This window comes from Dipodomys spectabilis, unplaced genomic scaffold, assembly GCF_019054845.1.
Source record: "Dipodomys spectabilis isolate Male_0828 unplaced genomic scaffold, ASM1905484v1 ptg000365l, whole genome shotgun sequence".
Classification (NCBI taxonomy): domain Eukaryota; kingdom Metazoa; phylum Chordata; class Mammalia; order Rodentia; family Heteromyidae; genus Dipodomys; species Dipodomys spectabilis.
In genome coordinates this window covers 5,810,977-5,828,950 of record NW_024871042.1, presented here as the reverse complement: position 1 = coordinate 5,828,950, position 17,974 = coordinate 5,810,977, and the positions used below count along the sequence as shown (strand labels likewise).

The window sequence follows — 17,974 nt, the reverse complement described above, 5'->3', positions numbered from 1 at the left end:
CTTCACAGCCTGCCGCATGTTCACTTCAGGAGATCCTGTGTTGGGGGGGTCAGAATTACCTTACTAAAAGAGAAGTTTAGTCTGGAAAATAAGCCACACCTCAAGTTTCCATATGAGTTAGAAAGTCCCAGTGCAATTATGATTTATATTCATCTGACCTGTGAGCTTGAGATGGAGCCTGGAATCCCAACTTCATACCCATTTTCCTACAACACAGATACAAGGAACTGAGTGATGATGTGGTTAGAGCCAGGCCCTGAAGATAGACAAACCTGTGATCAAGTGTATGTCCAGTTATTTCAACAGTTAGTCCCTCAGTTTCTCATCTATTAAATAAGATAAAAATGCGGCCCATGTCACAGTTTAAATGATTCACGCAAAATTGCTTAGTATTGTGCCTAGTAAGATCGCTCCAACCATCTGCCCCTGTTAATGTCCATTGGTCTAATTGATTCTTGTTTTTAACCATTGCCAATTATCAGCCAGGTGATAACTCATGGACAACACTGTCTTTTTAGTGTGGTTTTGTTTTTTCACTCCACTGTAGCTATAGACATTTGGACTATGTAAACAGAAGGCAACAGTGCGTGTGAGACATCAGAACTTTCGTCACAACTCTGTCACAGACAATTTTCATAGTGATCAAGTGTTTCAGATATATAAAACATAATTTGCATTCAGAAACTCAGCAGCCTTCTACCTGCATAGCCCAGCATGGTACACTGGGTTCCCTGGGAAAAGGAACTCCACAGCAAGAGATGTTAGCCAGGTACTGGTTTCTACTGGCATTAGAGGAGCTGCTTCTCTGTCTTGGGTTCTGATGGCTGCCTCTGGCTGCCAAGGTCTTAGAAATCAGGACCTTGTCCTTCATTAGTGTCTCAGAGCCTAACATGATTTATGGATTTCTCAAGCGAGCCTCACACATTTTTTAAATGTGTAAATTTTTACAATTCTGCAGATATGTCACCATATTTTATGATTTTCTTATGGCATATAACTAACTATATTGTTAAAAGATCTCTGTGGAAAATATTTAAGTATTGCTAAGTAAATCAGATTTTTTTTCATTTTGGGGTTTTTTTTTTTTAAGACATGTTGTTTTTTTGATAAAAAGCCGTGTTATAAATAATGTTCTAAGACTTGGCCTGGTTGAAAGATTCCCCACTGTCATAATCAAAATTCAACTGATACCTTTTGCAGTTCTGAGATTTAGCATCATTAGTGATAAACTTTCTTTATCAGGATGTCTCACAGCTAGACTAAAATTCAGACACAGTAACAGCAGCCCACAGTTCCTTGTCTTATTCTAAATAAATTGTCTCTAACAGCTTAAAAAATGAGCTGCAAAATTCTAAAGTGATTCATGTTCTTTTCTGCCTCTGTCATGGGGGGACTTTTTCAATTCTGCAATCTGGTTGCAACCCCATTCTGAACTCTTGATCCTTCACTGCAGAAATTTGTTAGCTCTAGCTAGATTAGATTTTTCACAGCTAATCTAACTGCTGTAGGGGTTTGCAGAGTGGGGACAGAGCTGTGCTATTGGATTTGTCCAATTCATTTGACTCCAGGACTATAATTGCACTTATGTCTTACAAGGCTTTTATAGCCTCAGGCTAGCTAGCCGCATAAAAAACAAATTGGCAGTGATACAGTACGAGTGAAAAGGGATGAAAGGCCCACATTATCAGTCTCCAGGCAGGGCTGTTCTGGCAGGAAGTTTCTTGGTTAATTTACAAATAAAACTTAGATTTTAGGATGGGCAGACTGTCAGCTAAACAATGGGGATGTCAGGCCTGACTGTTACTTAGTAAAAGTAGCAGCCGGGCCCACTGAGGAGCAGGAATTCTTCAATCAAACAGACGACTCCTTCTGGAGCCAGCTGGCGATGTAATGCAATTAGTTGGGAAAGGAGGTCAGCCTATTAGGTGTGGACCATGACCAGTGTCACCAGTGGCGTGCAGCCTGGCAGCAGCAGGCAGAATAGCTTGAGCATAGGGACTTTAGAACTCTGTTAGGACATGAAGTAGAGTTGATTTCTTGAGACTTCAGTGAGCATCCTATTTGAAAGAAGAAGCAAAGCTGACAGGAATGCCAGCTCCATTCAGGGCAAGACTCACCAGTCTATTCCCAGAGGCACATGCCTTAGATCAACTTGACTCATGTGCCCTAAACAAGCCCACCAGTGGGTTTCTAATTTGAAGGCATTACATCAAAATTCTCAGACAAAGTCAAATCTCTATACTGAAATCTCTTTAAGTTTCCAGAGTATTTTGGCATGATGAACAGATTGTCCAGATCAATTTTGTTGTAGGCAGAAGAGGATGCAGTTTTTTCTTCTTTACTTTAAGCATATCAGTGAATTTGTCCTATAGCCTTAACTCAGTTTTATCATTTAGCTAATCAAAAGTACAGTGTGTCCAGAAGTTGGGGGATCATGACATTCAAAACAGCTACACAAAGCTCAGTGGTAGAATTGTTGCCTAACATGTATGAAGCCCTGGGATTCATCTCCAGTAAAACACATACGCATGCTACATTCACATGCACAGTTTTTAAAAGATAAAGATTCTTCTCATCTAAAGATCGTTCAAATACTATAAAAAAAACATGAAAGTTCATTTTGAAATACCCACTGTACCATTTTAATCAAAAGCAAAGTTTGTATGCCCTAGAAGATTTTGGTCATTGTTTATGTGGGTGTGCATAAATAAATGTACAATATGTAGTGTGTATATATATATATATATATATATATATATATATATGTTTTCATTTTGTGTAGATATCTACACAAAAATAGGTCTTCCTTAATTACAGAATCAGTACACTGCTGTACTTGTGAGAATAGGTTATATAATATGTGATTGAATAACCCAATTTAGAAAGGAGAGACTAACTGAAAATTTTCAGTAATACTGTACCACTTCAGAGATAATACTTTCATTTGATATTTGTGCATCAAAGGAACCTATTACAGGTGTTGGGTGCTGACATCAGGTGATAGAAGCACATGTAAGCAGCATTTGGTAGGTTCCCATTTGAATGTACCAGCAATTATAACAAGGGGCCCTGAACTCTTCAGTATGAGAGTTGTAGGCTTGAGCTCTAGGGCGAGACCGATTCTCACTACTTTATATTGGTCTAAGTTCTTTCTAGGGTTTCAGTTAGGTATTATCCACATTCCCTTTGAAAAGCTGTCTGACTGTGGAGTTATTTTCTACAAAAAGAGAGAATTGTAGGACTATTGTAAGGTCCTTGCATGGTTTATTAAAATGGAAAAGATAGGAATAGGGTCAGAGCAGAGTTTAGAAGTACTTGCTTAGCATATACAAGGCCCTCAGTTTTATCCCTACCACTGAAGAAAAGAAGGAAAGGGGAAGAAGAAGAGAAAGGAAAGGACAAAATAGTATACAAGGAAATGTTCAGCACTGCTATGAAATACCATTGTCTTTTTTTCTCTCTTTGTGTATTTAATTGGCTATACCTTTTGCTTGCTACACAATATATTGTACAAAATAGTATTTATATGTTGGATGATGAAGGAGAAAAAAGATACACTAGGTAATTTTTGCATTTGGAAAGTTGTCAATTCCATTAAATTGTTCTGGTTCAGCATGACTTGTACTCAGCTCCTGTAATTGCACTTGTCCTAGAGCCCATATTCAAATATAATTGAATTGTGCACCCTCAGTATAGGTACAAAGGTACAGGTGCAAGTCTCTTTTTAAATAACTGACTTGTATAGTCAGACAAGTATGAGAGAGTGAAGAATAAGCAGGCATTGCAACAAACAACTTTCTTTGTAACCTAATAAATGGAAAAGAGGCCATGTTGGGGGTGACAATATTTTTTTCTTTGTGGAAAATCTGTAATCTGTAAAAGAAAATAGTATTTATGCTACCATGTTTTAAATATGCAATATTCCTGAGAATTCTTTTCTAATTCTTTCAAACTTAACTAAAACATTAGGTTTGATACAACATTTCTATTTTGCTAAGGTGCTTTTTAATTTGATCTGGTTTTTTTGTGTGTGTGTGTGTGTTGGTCATGGGGCCTGAACTCTGGGCCTGGGCACTGTCTCTCAGCTCTTCAGCTCAAGGCTAGCACTACCACTTGAACCACAGCGCCGCTTCTGGCTTTTTCTGCTTATGTAGTACTGAGGAATCAAAACTAGGGCCTCATGCATGCAAGGCAAACTCTACCACTGAGCCACCTTCCCAGCCATAATTTGATCTATTTTTTTTAATTTCATCTGTTAAATAAGCAAGGAAGCAAGAAAGACATTTTTTAAAATTTTATTTCATTGTAAAGATGCTGTACAGAGGGGTTACAGTTACATGAGTGAGGCAATGAGTACGTTACTTGTTGACCATTATTACCCCTTCCCTGTTGTTGTCCCACTATCCCTCCCCTCCCCCCACTCCCACACCCATCCCCACCTCCCTCCCCCCCACCCCCACCCCCACCAGAAGTTGTAAAGTTTGTTTCCAATATACTGTCCTGTGGGTATTGTTGTTGCAATGGGTCATCCTGTGTCCTTGTTTCAGTGCAAACAAGGCCATACTAAAGCTACCAGCACAACTGTGTTTATTGCAGCATTATTCACCATAGCCTAAGCTATGGTACCAACCCAGATGCCTCTCAGTAGATGAGTGGATCAAGAAAATGTGGTATATATACACAATGGAATTCTATGCCTCCATCAGAAAGAATGACATTGCCCCATTTGTTAGGAAATGGAAAGACTTGGAAAAAATCATATTAAGTGAAGTAAGCCAGTCCCAAAGAAATTTAGGTCCCATGGTTTCCCTTATTTGCAATAATTAGTATGCATATAGGATTATCTTATCAGATGAGCTGAAAAGCTCAAAAGCTATGTACATATGTCCATATAAAATGATGCTAAGTGAAATGAACCTCAAGATATGGACACAAGAGGTCTATATTTGTTGTTATTGTTTTAAATGTACTATGTGATTTTTTTTTGTTTCCTTTGTATGTTCTTCCCCCTCTGGTATATCCCCTGTTGTCACTATACTTGATTTTGGTACTCTGTATCTTGTATATACATTTATCTAATCTGGGGAGGAGAAGGGGAATAACAAAACGAAGAAAAGACTTTTTTTAAGGTGATAGATAGCAACCTTCTGCTGCTAGATGCAGAGACAGAAACTTACATTCCAAGTAGGCATCAAAGGCTTTTACCAGTCAGCATTTTTTAATCTATACAATCTGTTCAAATCCTCCTTTTAGATTTCTAAACTGATTTCACATGCAGCTTTCTCTAGTGAAGTTATCATACAGGAAGTTTATCAAGGTTGTTCTTGCAAGTGACACAGCTTGGCCCTGAAAGAACTCTCACAAAGTTCTTCCTGAAATCTTTCTGATAAGGCCTCCTTAAAAAGGACCGTGAGTCTATAATTTGTTTTTTGGAGTTTATATGTATACAATTATTAAAAAAAACAAATAAGCAAATAGGCTAAGATCCTTGTACTGTTACAATAAAGCAACTTTGATATAGGCTTAGATAGTAGTGGAATAGTAAAAATAGCATTGAACCAGTGCATCAGTCCATGTTCCTAGCCTACCTGGCTTCAAGAGTGTTCATGTGGGCTTGGGGAGGCATAGCAGCTTTCACCTTCCTGAGCACCTATTTCCTCATTGCAAGGTGAGATGAAGATAGCATAGGATATCTCAGGGTGTTTTGGGGAAGATTAAACAGGATGATATATGAAACACATTGGTGCTCTTAAAGAACTTTGTTTTTCTTTTTCTTTTTTTTTTTTTTTTTTTGTTAGTCATGGGGCTTGAACTCTCTGGGCTAGGGTACTGTCCCTATGCTCTTCAGCTAAAGGAGAGCACTCTACTGCTTGAACCACAGCACCATTTCTGGTTTTCTAGTGGTTTATTGGAGATAAGAGTTTCACGGACTTAAATGCCTGGGCTGACTTTGAACCATGATCCTCAGATCTCAGCCTCCTGAGTAGCTAGGACTAGAGGCATGAGCCACCAGTGCCCCGCTTTTACAGAACTTTTTTTTTTTTTTTTTTTGGTCAGTCTTGGGGCTTGAACTCTAGTCCTGGGCACTGTCCTGAGCTCTTCAGCTCAAGGCTAGAGCTCTACCACTTGAGCCACAGTGCCACTTCCAACCTTTTCTGTTTATGTGGTGCTGAGGAATCAAACCCAGGGTCTCATGCATGCGAGGCAAGCACTCTCCCGCTGAGCCACCTTCCCAGCCCCTTCTTACAGAACTTTTAAATTTACCACTTAATTTCAAATTTAAAATGTCAGATACTAGAATTCCTACCAAATTATATATCTATTTTTCCTGTTAGTGTAATTTTATACTTTTGCTTTTTAAATGTTTATCCAAAGACTAATTACTTATACATTTATTAACATTTCTGTTATAATGGTTTATGTTGACTTATATTCTGCTTAGTATCCACTGAGTTAAGAGGCTTAAAGTACTAATGTAGCATAAAAATAATCTTGACACTAATTTTTAGAGCCATGCTCATCAAAACAAAGCATATGATTCTGACATAGAAGAAAAACCCATTAAGGAAATAAAAGAGACCTTGAAAAGTCGGTGCCTCATTCAACTAGAATGTCCTTAATACTTGGAATTATGAGCTTAGCACCAAATGTACCTCATAGATGAAGAACGTATTTTTATGGAATTGTGCTTTTTAAAGTTCTCATAAAGGCATCCATGTTGTACCCTACTTTGGGAATAAAGTACTTTTTCCTCTGAGTTTTATAATTCAATTTGTAAACCATGACCCCTTATAAACTGCTGTTATCACCTTGATTAATAAAGAGCCAATTTTCTGTTGCAGCTCCGTCACTTGGGGAATGATGAGGTCCACATCGTCTGGTCTGAACACTCCAGGGACTACCGCAGGGGTATTATCCCAACTGCCTTTGGAGATGTTTCAATCATTATTTACCCAATGAAGAATCACATGTTCTTTATTGCAATAACGAAGAAACCTGAGGTATGTTTTCTACAGCATTGGCCATCCAATTCACAGTTATTGAAACCAATCATTTGAATTCAAGGAAACTCTTCCAAGTGATGAATATCTTACATAAATATCCAAATATGTGTTATTATGTAAGAATGCAGTGTGAACTAGAATTTTAATCATGAGCATAAAATTCCATATTGTATTCTTGGCCCCTTTGAAAATTTGTCAGAGAAACTTATGATTTAAAATTTTTTAAGCTTTCAAAATGTAATGTTTGAAATATTTTAATTTTAAAAATGGGGCACATTGATTTAGTAAAAGTTGAAAGACCTCTTTATTATACTAGCATTTGGGGGATATCTGTGGATATAGAACCCAAAATTGTCTGAGGATAGGCATTGAACTTATCAGCCAATGACCAGTACTAAAAGAAGTCAGAACTGAAGGATTTTGAGCATGTCCACAAAGAGTCTGTGCCCTTAAAGCACAGCCAACATGATGGGTATTAACAATCAAAGCACCTTGCCACAGAATCAATTCAGTTATGTCAATTGATATTGATCATGGGACTGGCTAGAACAATCCAATAGTCTATGCCCTGTGTACCAGCTGCTGTTTTCCATACTTGTCGTGCCTTTAGTGATGTCTTGACAATACTTTATGTAGTAACTTACTTTTGTTTTGAACTTCTTATGAAGAAGTTCTTATGAACTCTTTTTTTCCTTTTTTTTTTGGCTTGGGGCTTGAACTCAGGGCCTGGGCACTGTCCCTGAGCTTCTTTTTACTCAAGGCTAGCACTCTACCACTTGAGCCACAGCATCACTTCCAGCTTTTTCTGTTTATGTGGTACTGAGGAATCGAACCCAGGGCTTCATGCATGCAAGGCAAGCACTCTACCTAAGCCACATTCGCAGCCTCTTTATGAACTCTTATGAAGAGTTTTTTTAAGTTTTTAAATTAAATATTTAGAGTATTAAGTCACTCTTCAAGTGTTTTTCAGTCTACTATTAAATGTAATCTTTATTTTCATTCCAACGTGTTCTGAAGGAGATGAACATTACCATTTTTTTCTTTTCCATATATATTTTTATGGTAAAAATATTGTACAGAGGGGTTACAGTTACACGAGTAGGGTAATGAATACACTTCCTATCAAGCATTGTTACCTCCTCCTTTGTTTTTCCCCTACCATCTCCTGCCTCCCCACCTCCCAAACTCCTCCCCCACCCCAGAAATTGTAAGGTTCTTGTACATTGCATTGTTACAATGGGTCAACCTATATCCTTATTTAAGCATTTAGTTATATCCCTTTCCCTCTCCAAATTATAAAAATGTATATACAAGATGGAGAACATGGGAATCAGATAGTGAAAACAGGGGTTATACTGTGGGGGAAGAACATACAAAAGAAACAAGAGAATTACATAGTGCATTATAAGTACAACAATACCATTTTTAAACTTTTTAAAATTTAAAATAATAGGCCACTGAGATTTATTTTCAAATTGAGATTTATAATAATATTATTAATAATAGTAATAACCTGTGATAAATGGGGTAATATGTGAAAAGGTGCTTCAAATATTGCCTGACCCAGAATGAAAGCTATTTTAGCATTAGCTATTATTATTATTATTGCTATAGTATTTTTTCTATAGTTACTGTCATAGAAATAAATAATGAATGCCAAGTTTAGCATACATTTTTCTTTTATAAAACTAGATAGATGGGAGTCCTAAATCCAGGAAATCCAATATCTGATGCAAAAGAATAAGGCTCTCCTATTGATAGGGTGAAGATGCCAAAAGTTCATATCAAATATTTATATTATCTCTTATTCAGCCCTTAGTGTATGTGAAGTGTTCCAATTTTGTACCATAAGGAAAGGATTAGTGCTAACATTGTCTACTCTTTGTATTTGTATTGCCTTAATTTTTAAAATTAAACTGAGAATTTTAATATTAGAAAACCAATAAATTTATTCTCTTTTACCTCTCAAAACTAGAAAATCTGTTTCTTTAGTATTTAGTGTGGATTAGCTGGCTTTATTAATTCATTTTCAACTTAGTCTTTTAAAATGCCATTTAATGTCTTAAAAATGTCACATTTATTGTTGAAGTAAATAAAGAACATGAAGAACCTTTCAGTTCATTTTATAGTCTCAAAAATGATGTTTAAAATAGTAACAAAAGATGCATAAAAGTGCTATCATTTTTAATTTACCTTTAAAAATTTTATTCAAAATGTGTAAGTTTGATAATTTGGCCATGAGACCTGACAAGAGGAATTGAGCAAGTTGCTTTCTTAATATTTTAATTCAAAAAGCCTAAAGGGAAGAAGAAAATAATGGGCAACTAGAAATTTAGTGTTATTCCTACATTTAAAGTACAAACCATTACAGTGTAATAAAATTAATCCAGACATTTCCAGGGCAAGTGTGGCTGACCTTTTGTTCACCAACCACTGACCCCAGGGTGAATGCAAGAGCCTTTTGGAGGGAAAGTCTGTTTGTTTGGCTTCAGTCCCTGGTATTTAAATTGCATTCCCTAATCAAATGAAAAGGCTGTCCTCTCTATCAGGTTACAGAATCCATGGCAACATTTGGCCTTTTATATCCATAATGTTAGCCTTTTTGTTTGCATCTAAGTAGAGACACCTGGAGCAATGTTAACATTAACCGCTTTAGCATTAATAGCTTCATTATATAAGAATTTCTGATCAGATAGCTGTTACTTTTGTTATATTGCCTCAGCTTGTATTGTTGTCATTTTTTATCTCCCTGCTTGGCAACCAGGCAATGATTTGCAAATTTTTTTGTCTTGATTAATTAAGCAATATAATTATCAGTAACCGTGATGCAGTCTTTGCTCAACAAAGCTTCTGAGAGAAAACAATGGTAAGTCTGTTAGTGTGAATGCATTCCACGCGTCCCAGATGCATGAGGATATTATGGACAATGAGGGGGAAGGCCGCCTGTGAGCGAGGACAAAGGGTGCCACGCAGACTCGACACAGTGCACATACCGCCAGGGACATGCTGCAGGCTCCCTGGGACACAGACGCCTCGTTAGATTACAGCTAGTCAGCAGAGATTAATTCTCAGCCATTTGGTGCAATAATTTACCCATTCCCCAGTCTTATAACTAGTGTTCCTTACTATAAAAGTGAAGGGCCTAGAATCTAAAGGTTTGTTTAGCCTTGTCTACTTTTAGGAATTGACACCAAAAATAATTATCTTTTAATTTTGTAAATTGTAATGATGCAGTTGCTTTAAGGTGACAGATATTCGAAGACCAGGATTTGCGTAAATTTTAGAAATTGTGGAGGGAGTCAAGGACATTTTAGCACCTGTATATTTCATATGAATGTAGTATGACTCTGTGGTCTAAATACATTTGCTTTTCTGATCTTTGGGCAGCCATACTTCACTAAGAATAATTTTAATCCTTTTTTAGGAGGAAAAAAAACCACTCATCAGTACACAAAAAGTCCTGCTCATTGGATAGAGTCATGCATATTCAAATTGTACTTTCATTCAGTTGGCCTCATTAATAGCGTATGTAATAATGTAGGGCTATTTGTAATACAAGCTCACAGGCAGCATTGCTTCCAAGTCCTTTGAAATTTAACATATTTCGCTTTTTCATTCCATACACCTCCCTTAAATATACAAATTATGTGCCTGGCAGAATCCGCCTCCTCTTAATAATACACAGCATTTGTGAAATAGTATGTGGAAGGAGTGTGCATGTGCTTGTGTGCCTACATAAAAACCTCACTTCTTGAGCCTTGTATTGAACTTTTGTTTCTTTTTGAATTAAATTTTTCAATGTGCTTCTCAGGATCATTTAATTGTTAAGTTTCTTTTGAAATAAGCCCATCTCCATAAATACTGACACAATAGTCCTTTGGTCATAGAAATGAAATATATTATCAGTAGGGTTAATGTTTTTGTCCTATTTTTATCACCAAGTCAGCTATCCAGAAAAGACTTGCATGTAAGGCAGAGTGTGAGTGACTTTATGGAGTTGGTGAAAACAACCTATTTGTTCATTAGCAAAGTGATTCATAAAGCCTCCACACTACAGTGAATTCCCATGTTGCTTTCCCTGTCTTCAATGACTAGAAAGTCATGGAAGTTCATAGTATTTGCCGGCTTATTGGTGAAGATCAGTTTTAATGCTTGGAACATATTAATCTCCAAGCACATTAGTGACTGAATGGTAACCATTTGACTAACAAGTTTGTTCTGAAGTAGCTTTCACCACAAGCTGTTAAGATTAGAGGAAGTTTTGTGACAGGTTTCCTATCATTGTTTCAATCAGACTGTTACTGTTAGAAATATAAAACATTTACATCCTCCAAACTCTACTTGATTTACCCCAGTAGATATGGGTATGGGAGAAAAACTGATGATGACTCAGTCATTTCTTAGGAGTATGAAGAAGAAAAGTGTAATAGGATAGAAGATGAGACCCCAATGATCTAGTTCCAAGGCTGCCACAAGGGAGTAGGTATCTTAAGCAGGTATCTCAAATTCTTTGGACCTTAGGTTCCTCAACTATAAAATTTGGCCTCTCTGCAGTCCTTTCAAGATTTGTAAATGATTCCATTGAATCCTTTGTCCTATATGCCCATACTTTCCTTCATTTGCCCTGACCAATACTCTGGTGACAGTCAAAGTGATAGCTAATTCTCTTACAGCTTTATCAACATGAGTGAGTGAGTGAGTAAGTGAGTGAGTGAGTGTGTATGTGTGTGTGTGTGAGAGACAGACACAGACAGAAACTGTATACATATATGTTTGGGTGTGTATTGCTCTCTAGGATGACACCTAGATCTGGACCTTTCCCTGAACCAAGTGCCTAAAAAACACTGGCAAAAGGCTGTTAGACCAAAAGCCACCAGATCTTTTGCACAGATGAGACCAAGGGAAGCCATCTTGGTACCTGTGTTTGAAAGGAAAGGCTTTAAGCTTGTTAGAGTGGCCTCATTACATAAAGTGTATCTTTTACTTTGAAACATGGTTATATAAATTTCTCTTTATTTCATAATATGCAATTGTCTTAAACATTTATCTCAATCTCAGTAAAAGTCTTTTTGAGAATAAATAATGCCCTTTAAAATATTCTGGGAAATTCTCGAGGAAGTAAATTAACTTTTAGATATACAGAGAATCATTTATTAAAAAAATAATGCCAAATGACCAGAATTTCAAAAAAATAGGAATCTATTAAATTAATCACTGTGGCATGTTCCATTTGGGTAATTTATTATTAGTAGCCGTAATATATATTTTAGTAAAGAAATAGTTTGGAGAACTATGTGAAAAGACACCTGTCATTTAGGTGTTATTAAAACCAGATTTCTTCTATTCATTGCCACTTCTAATTAAAAGAATTCCCTGGATGTGGAGGATTTATGTTGTCCCTTTTGTCCAGTTTTTCAAACACTGAGACACCCACAAGAAGTTCTAAAGAAAAATAACATTTATGTTATATGGTAAGCCTCACTAAAATGGAAGAAAATCTATACCCTGTTATTAGCTCCTAGCTGCTATTTTATCTTTTACAACAACTTGTTTTTGAGAATCCCTTCTCCATTGATTTTCCTTGAAAGCTAACATCTTCTTTCTGTTTATTTTACTTGATATTTGGCATATACAACTTCCTCTCATTTCATCTATCTTTTCTCCTTTGGCCAACCAGAGTCAGCTATTGTAAATGTACACTGTATGGGAAAGTGTAGTTCAGGCTTTGTGTCAGAAAGCAAGGCAGTTCCTATTCTCTGCTGATCTACCTCAGTAGGAAGGGCATTTGGGGCCCAAGAGATGAAGGGCAGACCCTGCTACACTCCTGTACACAAGGGCACATACTGTTATCTAGGTCAGGAGATGGGGTATCAGGAGCATATAGGACCCTATTGTAGAAAAGAAACAAGACCTACAGAATTGGAGAGTTTGTCCTTAAAGGTTTGTTTTGTGTCTTATACTTGAAATATACTAGATTGGTTTTTTTGCATGCTTTTTTTTAATCACATATTTGCTCCCACTGATTACTGGACTGCTTTTAGGAAGAAGTACACTTAAAGAGTGTTGTTACTAAAGATAGAAGCAGGAAAAGGTTCTTCTTGGTTTGTTTGTATTTGTTTTTTTGTTGTCATTGTTGCCTGGATCTGGCAATTGAGTGGCTTTAGACCATGAGTAGCTCCTTAACTTTCCTCTGTGTGCTACTTTTACCCCATGTAATATCATAGGGGTCAGGGGAGTTTATATTTCTCATCACTTCTAATCCTATAGCCTCATCCTTCATCATGTTGAACAGCTTCTTTGGTGCTATAGGCACTGAAATCATAATGACCTTGCTTAGCCTAACCTGACCCAATGGTGTACACTTGTGATCCTGGCACTTGGGGACAGAGAATGAAAATCTCAAGATTTCCAGACCAACCTGGACTACATAAGACATGCTGACTCAAAAAAAAAAAAAAAAAAAAAAAACCAACACATTAAAAAATACCAACCATCCTGTCTATAGGATTTTTTAAAATATTGGTTTAACCTCTGGAGCCCTTTGGTCAAACCCACCAAACAAAAAAGCAATGTCAGCAGAGGTCTGCTCAATACCCCAAGACCATCCATGTGACCATTCTACCTTGACCTTTGAGGCATCTCTATGATGATCTTATCCTGGATAATTCAAATAAGACAGTGAACTTGATTAATAGCCAACAGTTAAAGTCATAGTGAACTGTTGTCCTTCAATCAAGCAGACAAGATAGATCTGTTGAGGCTGCTTCATGTGATAGCCAGTAAACTGGTTGAACAGGAAACATTCCAATTAGAATAAATATTGCAAAGAAAATAAACAGAGTGAAAGGATGCAAAGGAAGAAGGCTGCTAATTTCAGGTGTCTTTCCATCCTGAGGAGAGCTTTGTAGAGTCACTGTTATCCTCCTAACAATAAAACAATTACACTTACAAGAATTGAAGTCACAGGACAAGCCCTTGTTCCCATATTGGGCCAACAGGCAGATACAAAGGATCACATACAATTTACTAGAATTGAGATTCAGGAACAGTAACTAATAAAGGTAGGGCCAGTACTAGGGTAAGAAAATGTGTAATTGGCCACTTTCTGGACAACCCTGCAAGGTAAAAAGTAAAAAGTAGGGAGGGTCTTAGGTAGAGCCTCACTTTTGTGAATTTTCCTTCTAAATCCTTGTAAGGTCCTCACAATAAAAATAGAAAATCCCCTCATCCATTGCAAGCAAGATAGGGAAACAACATTTTTTAAATCCATTTAAAACATTCCATTCTTAACAAGAGATGATATGTTAACAAAACCCACATGATATGGGTAAAGAAAAATACCAAAGTCCCTAGCCTTCTTGTTTCACCTATTAAAGGAGAGGGCACAAAAACCAAAACTGCGAAGCACTTGTGAATATCTCAGCAGCTGAGGAGCGCAGGCTCATAGGACTGTAAAACGCTCCCTTCCTCCATATCTTAACTTCTATATCAGTAGGATATAGTATAATAGCTATATTATCCATAGGATATAATACCAGTAATCAGGATATTGTATAATGACAGGAAACTACAACTTAAAAACAAAGTCTCAGATCTTATAAAAGATCTTATAAATCTGTAGGGAAACTCATAATTTATGGCAGACACTAACTGCAGATTTAAGAAAAACCAAGAACACCAAATAGGATAAATACCAAAATATATACACCTGAGCCTATCCTCTACTGATCAACATGTGAGTTTTAACCTACTCCATTTCCAACCTGGGCCGGTTCACCTCTCCTTATGCAACCTGTTATTCCTCATCTCCCTAGAAGTCACTGTACTGATGCTGAATTTGGTGAGGATATCTGATCAGCATAGCAAACTGCAGCCCAGAACTCCTGGACTCAAGCAATTCTTTGGATTCCAAGTAGCTGTAGCTGGGATTACAGACATACATCATCGCCCCTGGCTCCTTTACAAAAATAGAGAAAACCAAAAGCAAGAGGAAAATCATGAAGGAAACCTCAGAGGTCTCAGAGGAGCAAAGATTTGAGAATTATGTAGGACTTCCTTTCAAAAAGTATATAAGAGGGGCTAGGAAGGTGGCTCGTTTGCCTTGCATTCATGAGGCCTTGGGTTCAATTCCTCAGCACCACATAAGCAGAAAAAGCCAGAAGTGGCACTGTGGGTCAAGTGGTAGAGGGCTAGCCTTGAGCTGAAGAGCTGAGGAACAGCGCCCAGGCACAGAGTTCAGGCCTGAAGACTGACCAAAAAAAAAAAAAAAAAAGAACTATGGAAGAGAACAGAGTAGTGTACTTAAAGTGAGGAAAGAAAAGAAAAAAAAAAAGAACACTAACCTTGAATTCTATATGCATTGTAACTGCTCTTCAAATATGAAAGAGACTTTATCAAACAAAAATCAAGAGAATTTGGCCAGCATGACTTTCTTGCATTAGATATTAAAATAATGAAAAGAAGGAAAAATATACACCTACATAAAGAAAGGAATAGGTTTAGAGAAGGAAAAACTGAAGGTAAAGTGAAATCTTTCATTTTTCTTATGTTTAATTGGCCTAACAGATAATAGTATGTTTCAAATAGTATCAACAATCATTTAATGATTATGTATTAGAGCTAAGTAATGAATAGTAGCAATGTTTTATATAAGGTGAGACCAAGGAATTGGGAAAGGTACTTCTACTACCTGGGGTACGGTAGTTTTTGTGTTATTTAAAAGTGAACCTGGGTTAGTTATAAAAGTATTTTCAAACTCGGGATAACTCTCTACATACCCCATCTACCATATATACAGAAGCTCTTCATAAGTACTTTAATCTGGTTTGTTTTCTAATTAACTATTACAATATTTCTTACCATTGATTTGGTCAAAGAGATTGTGGTCATTACTGCAATTACTATTACCTTCACAGATCCTTTCTGTACATCTAATATTTGATTATGTATTTTTCTCCAAGAATAAAGACATGTATTCAGTCATTCCTATCTGGCTTTCTAACATTACCATTTTGGTGTCTGGCCACATAATTTGCAAGGATCACCTAAAAGATCTGTAGCCTCTCCACTAGGTCTGAATTTCTGGAGACAAGTACTAAGCCTCTCATTAAGTAAAGGTGGGAATTTTACCAATTGCCCCATATTGCATTCATTTGGATTATCAGGACATCAAGTGGAAGAGCTGAGTGTGGGCAAATATAGTAGCCTAGAGTTGAGAAATTCAGCTGATGATCTCTGCTACACATTCATCCAGTGTCTCACATCAGCTTTCTGCCTTTTCAGTCATCTGTTACTGATATTGATGCTCCATATGTCTTCCAATGTATCTGTTCTCAAAGTTCCTTTTTTTTCTTGCATGGCTACTTCTAGGCCTCCCCACTTGTCTGCCTTCTGTTGGTGGCTCCACCTCTGACTTCCTATTTTGCTCATGGTAGTCCCTCAGGAACTCTGTGCAGTTCTTTGTCCTTCTCCATATTCTTTCCATTTTTTTAATTATGCTTTAATTATTAACTTGCAGAGCTTTCATGTATCACTAACAGTACTAAAATATTATCCTAGCAAAGGCAGCTAATTCCATCCTATCTTTTTGTTCTTGTTTTACACTGTTTGCCTTACCTGTTTTTCCAGCACGAATTACAGCTAACACTTAGTCATGACCACCTCTAATGCATGCAAAACCTTCCCCTTGTATTCCTCAACTAGAAAAGGATGCCGTGACTTCAGAATATTTTACATGTATTCTCTCTAAAGCTTTATTTTTCCTTCTTCTTGAATATATAGTTGTAGTTTTGTTGCAAGTTACTTATATATAAGAGCTCCAGATTATAAATCTCTGTATTCTTCCATATCCTCTAATAGAAATTTGACCCAAATAAGTAACTATCCAACACATGGCATGTAAAAATCTGTTTTTTATTTTTGGCCCAGAAAGAGTATATGTAGTCTTCAAATTCTTTAGGCAGTGTTTGCTTCAGCAGCACATATACTAAAATTGGGATGATACAGAGAAGATTAGCATGGCCCCTGCGCAAGGATGACACGCAAATTCGTGAAGCGTTCCATATTTTTCTGCATGGCAAAAGACATAGCTAGCAAGATCAATAGAAAGCCCACAGATTGCGAGAAGATCTTCACTAGCCATACAACAGACAAGGGTCTCATATCTAAAATATACCTGGAACTCAAAAAATTAAATCCCCAACAACAAATCCTCAAAGAAACAATTGCCTGGTTAATAAGTGGACTAAAGACTTAAAGAGAGGGGCTGGGAAGGTGGCTCAGTGGTAGAGCGCTTGCCTTGCATGCATGAGGCCCTGGGTTCGATTCCTCAGCACCATATAAGCAAAAAGAAAAAAGCCGGAAGTGGTGCTGTGGCACAAGTGGTAGAGCGCTAGCCTTGAGCTGAAGAGCTGAGGGACAGCGCCCAAGCCCAGAGTTCAGGCCCCATGACCGGACCCAAAAAAAAAAAAGACTTAATGAGAAATTTCTCTGAAGAAGAAAGAAGGATGGCCAATAGACACATGCAGAAATGCTCAACCTCCCTAGCCATAAAAGAAATGCAAATCAAAACAACACTGAGATACCACCTCACCCCAGTTTGAATGCCTATAATCAAGAACTGTAATAACAACAGATACTGGAGGGGATGTGGACAGAAGGGAACCTTAATGCATTGTTGGTGGTAGTGTAAACTTGTCCAACTACTTTGGAAAGTAGTATGGAGGTTCCTCAAAAGACTCCACATAGAGCTCCCCTATGACCCAGCAATCCCACTTTTGGGCATTTACCCAAATGATCACAAACAAGACCACACTAAAGCTACAAGAACAACTATGTTTATTGCAGCATTATTTACCATAGCTAAGATACGGAACCAACCCAGATGCCCCTCAGTAGATGAATGGATCAAGAAAATGTAGTATATATACACAATGGAATTCTATGCCTCCATCAGAAAGAATGACATTGCC

General features: G+C 37.2%; 1 protein-coding gene and 1 non-coding gene across 3 annotated transcripts in view; both read left to right on the top strand.

Moving 5' to 3' along the window:
* The window catches only part of Ralgapa2 (Ral GTPase activating protein catalytic subunit alpha 2), a 307,510-nt gene that overhangs the window by 200,812 nt on the left and 88,724 nt on the right, over window positions 1–17,974 (top strand). For both annotated transcript variants that reach the window (XM_042666417.1, XM_042666416.1), the window contains exon 36: window positions 6,843–7,001. In XM_042666417.1, coding sequence (XP_042522351.1) covers window positions 6,843–7,001 — 159 coding nt within the window. The remainder of the gene's footprint in view (window positions 1–6,842; window positions 7,002–17,974) is intronic.
* LOC122096153 lies at window positions 16,966–17,072 on the top strand. The gene has a single exon (XR_006145249.1). It is a non-coding gene; the product is annotated as a U6 spliceosomal RNA (small nuclear RNA).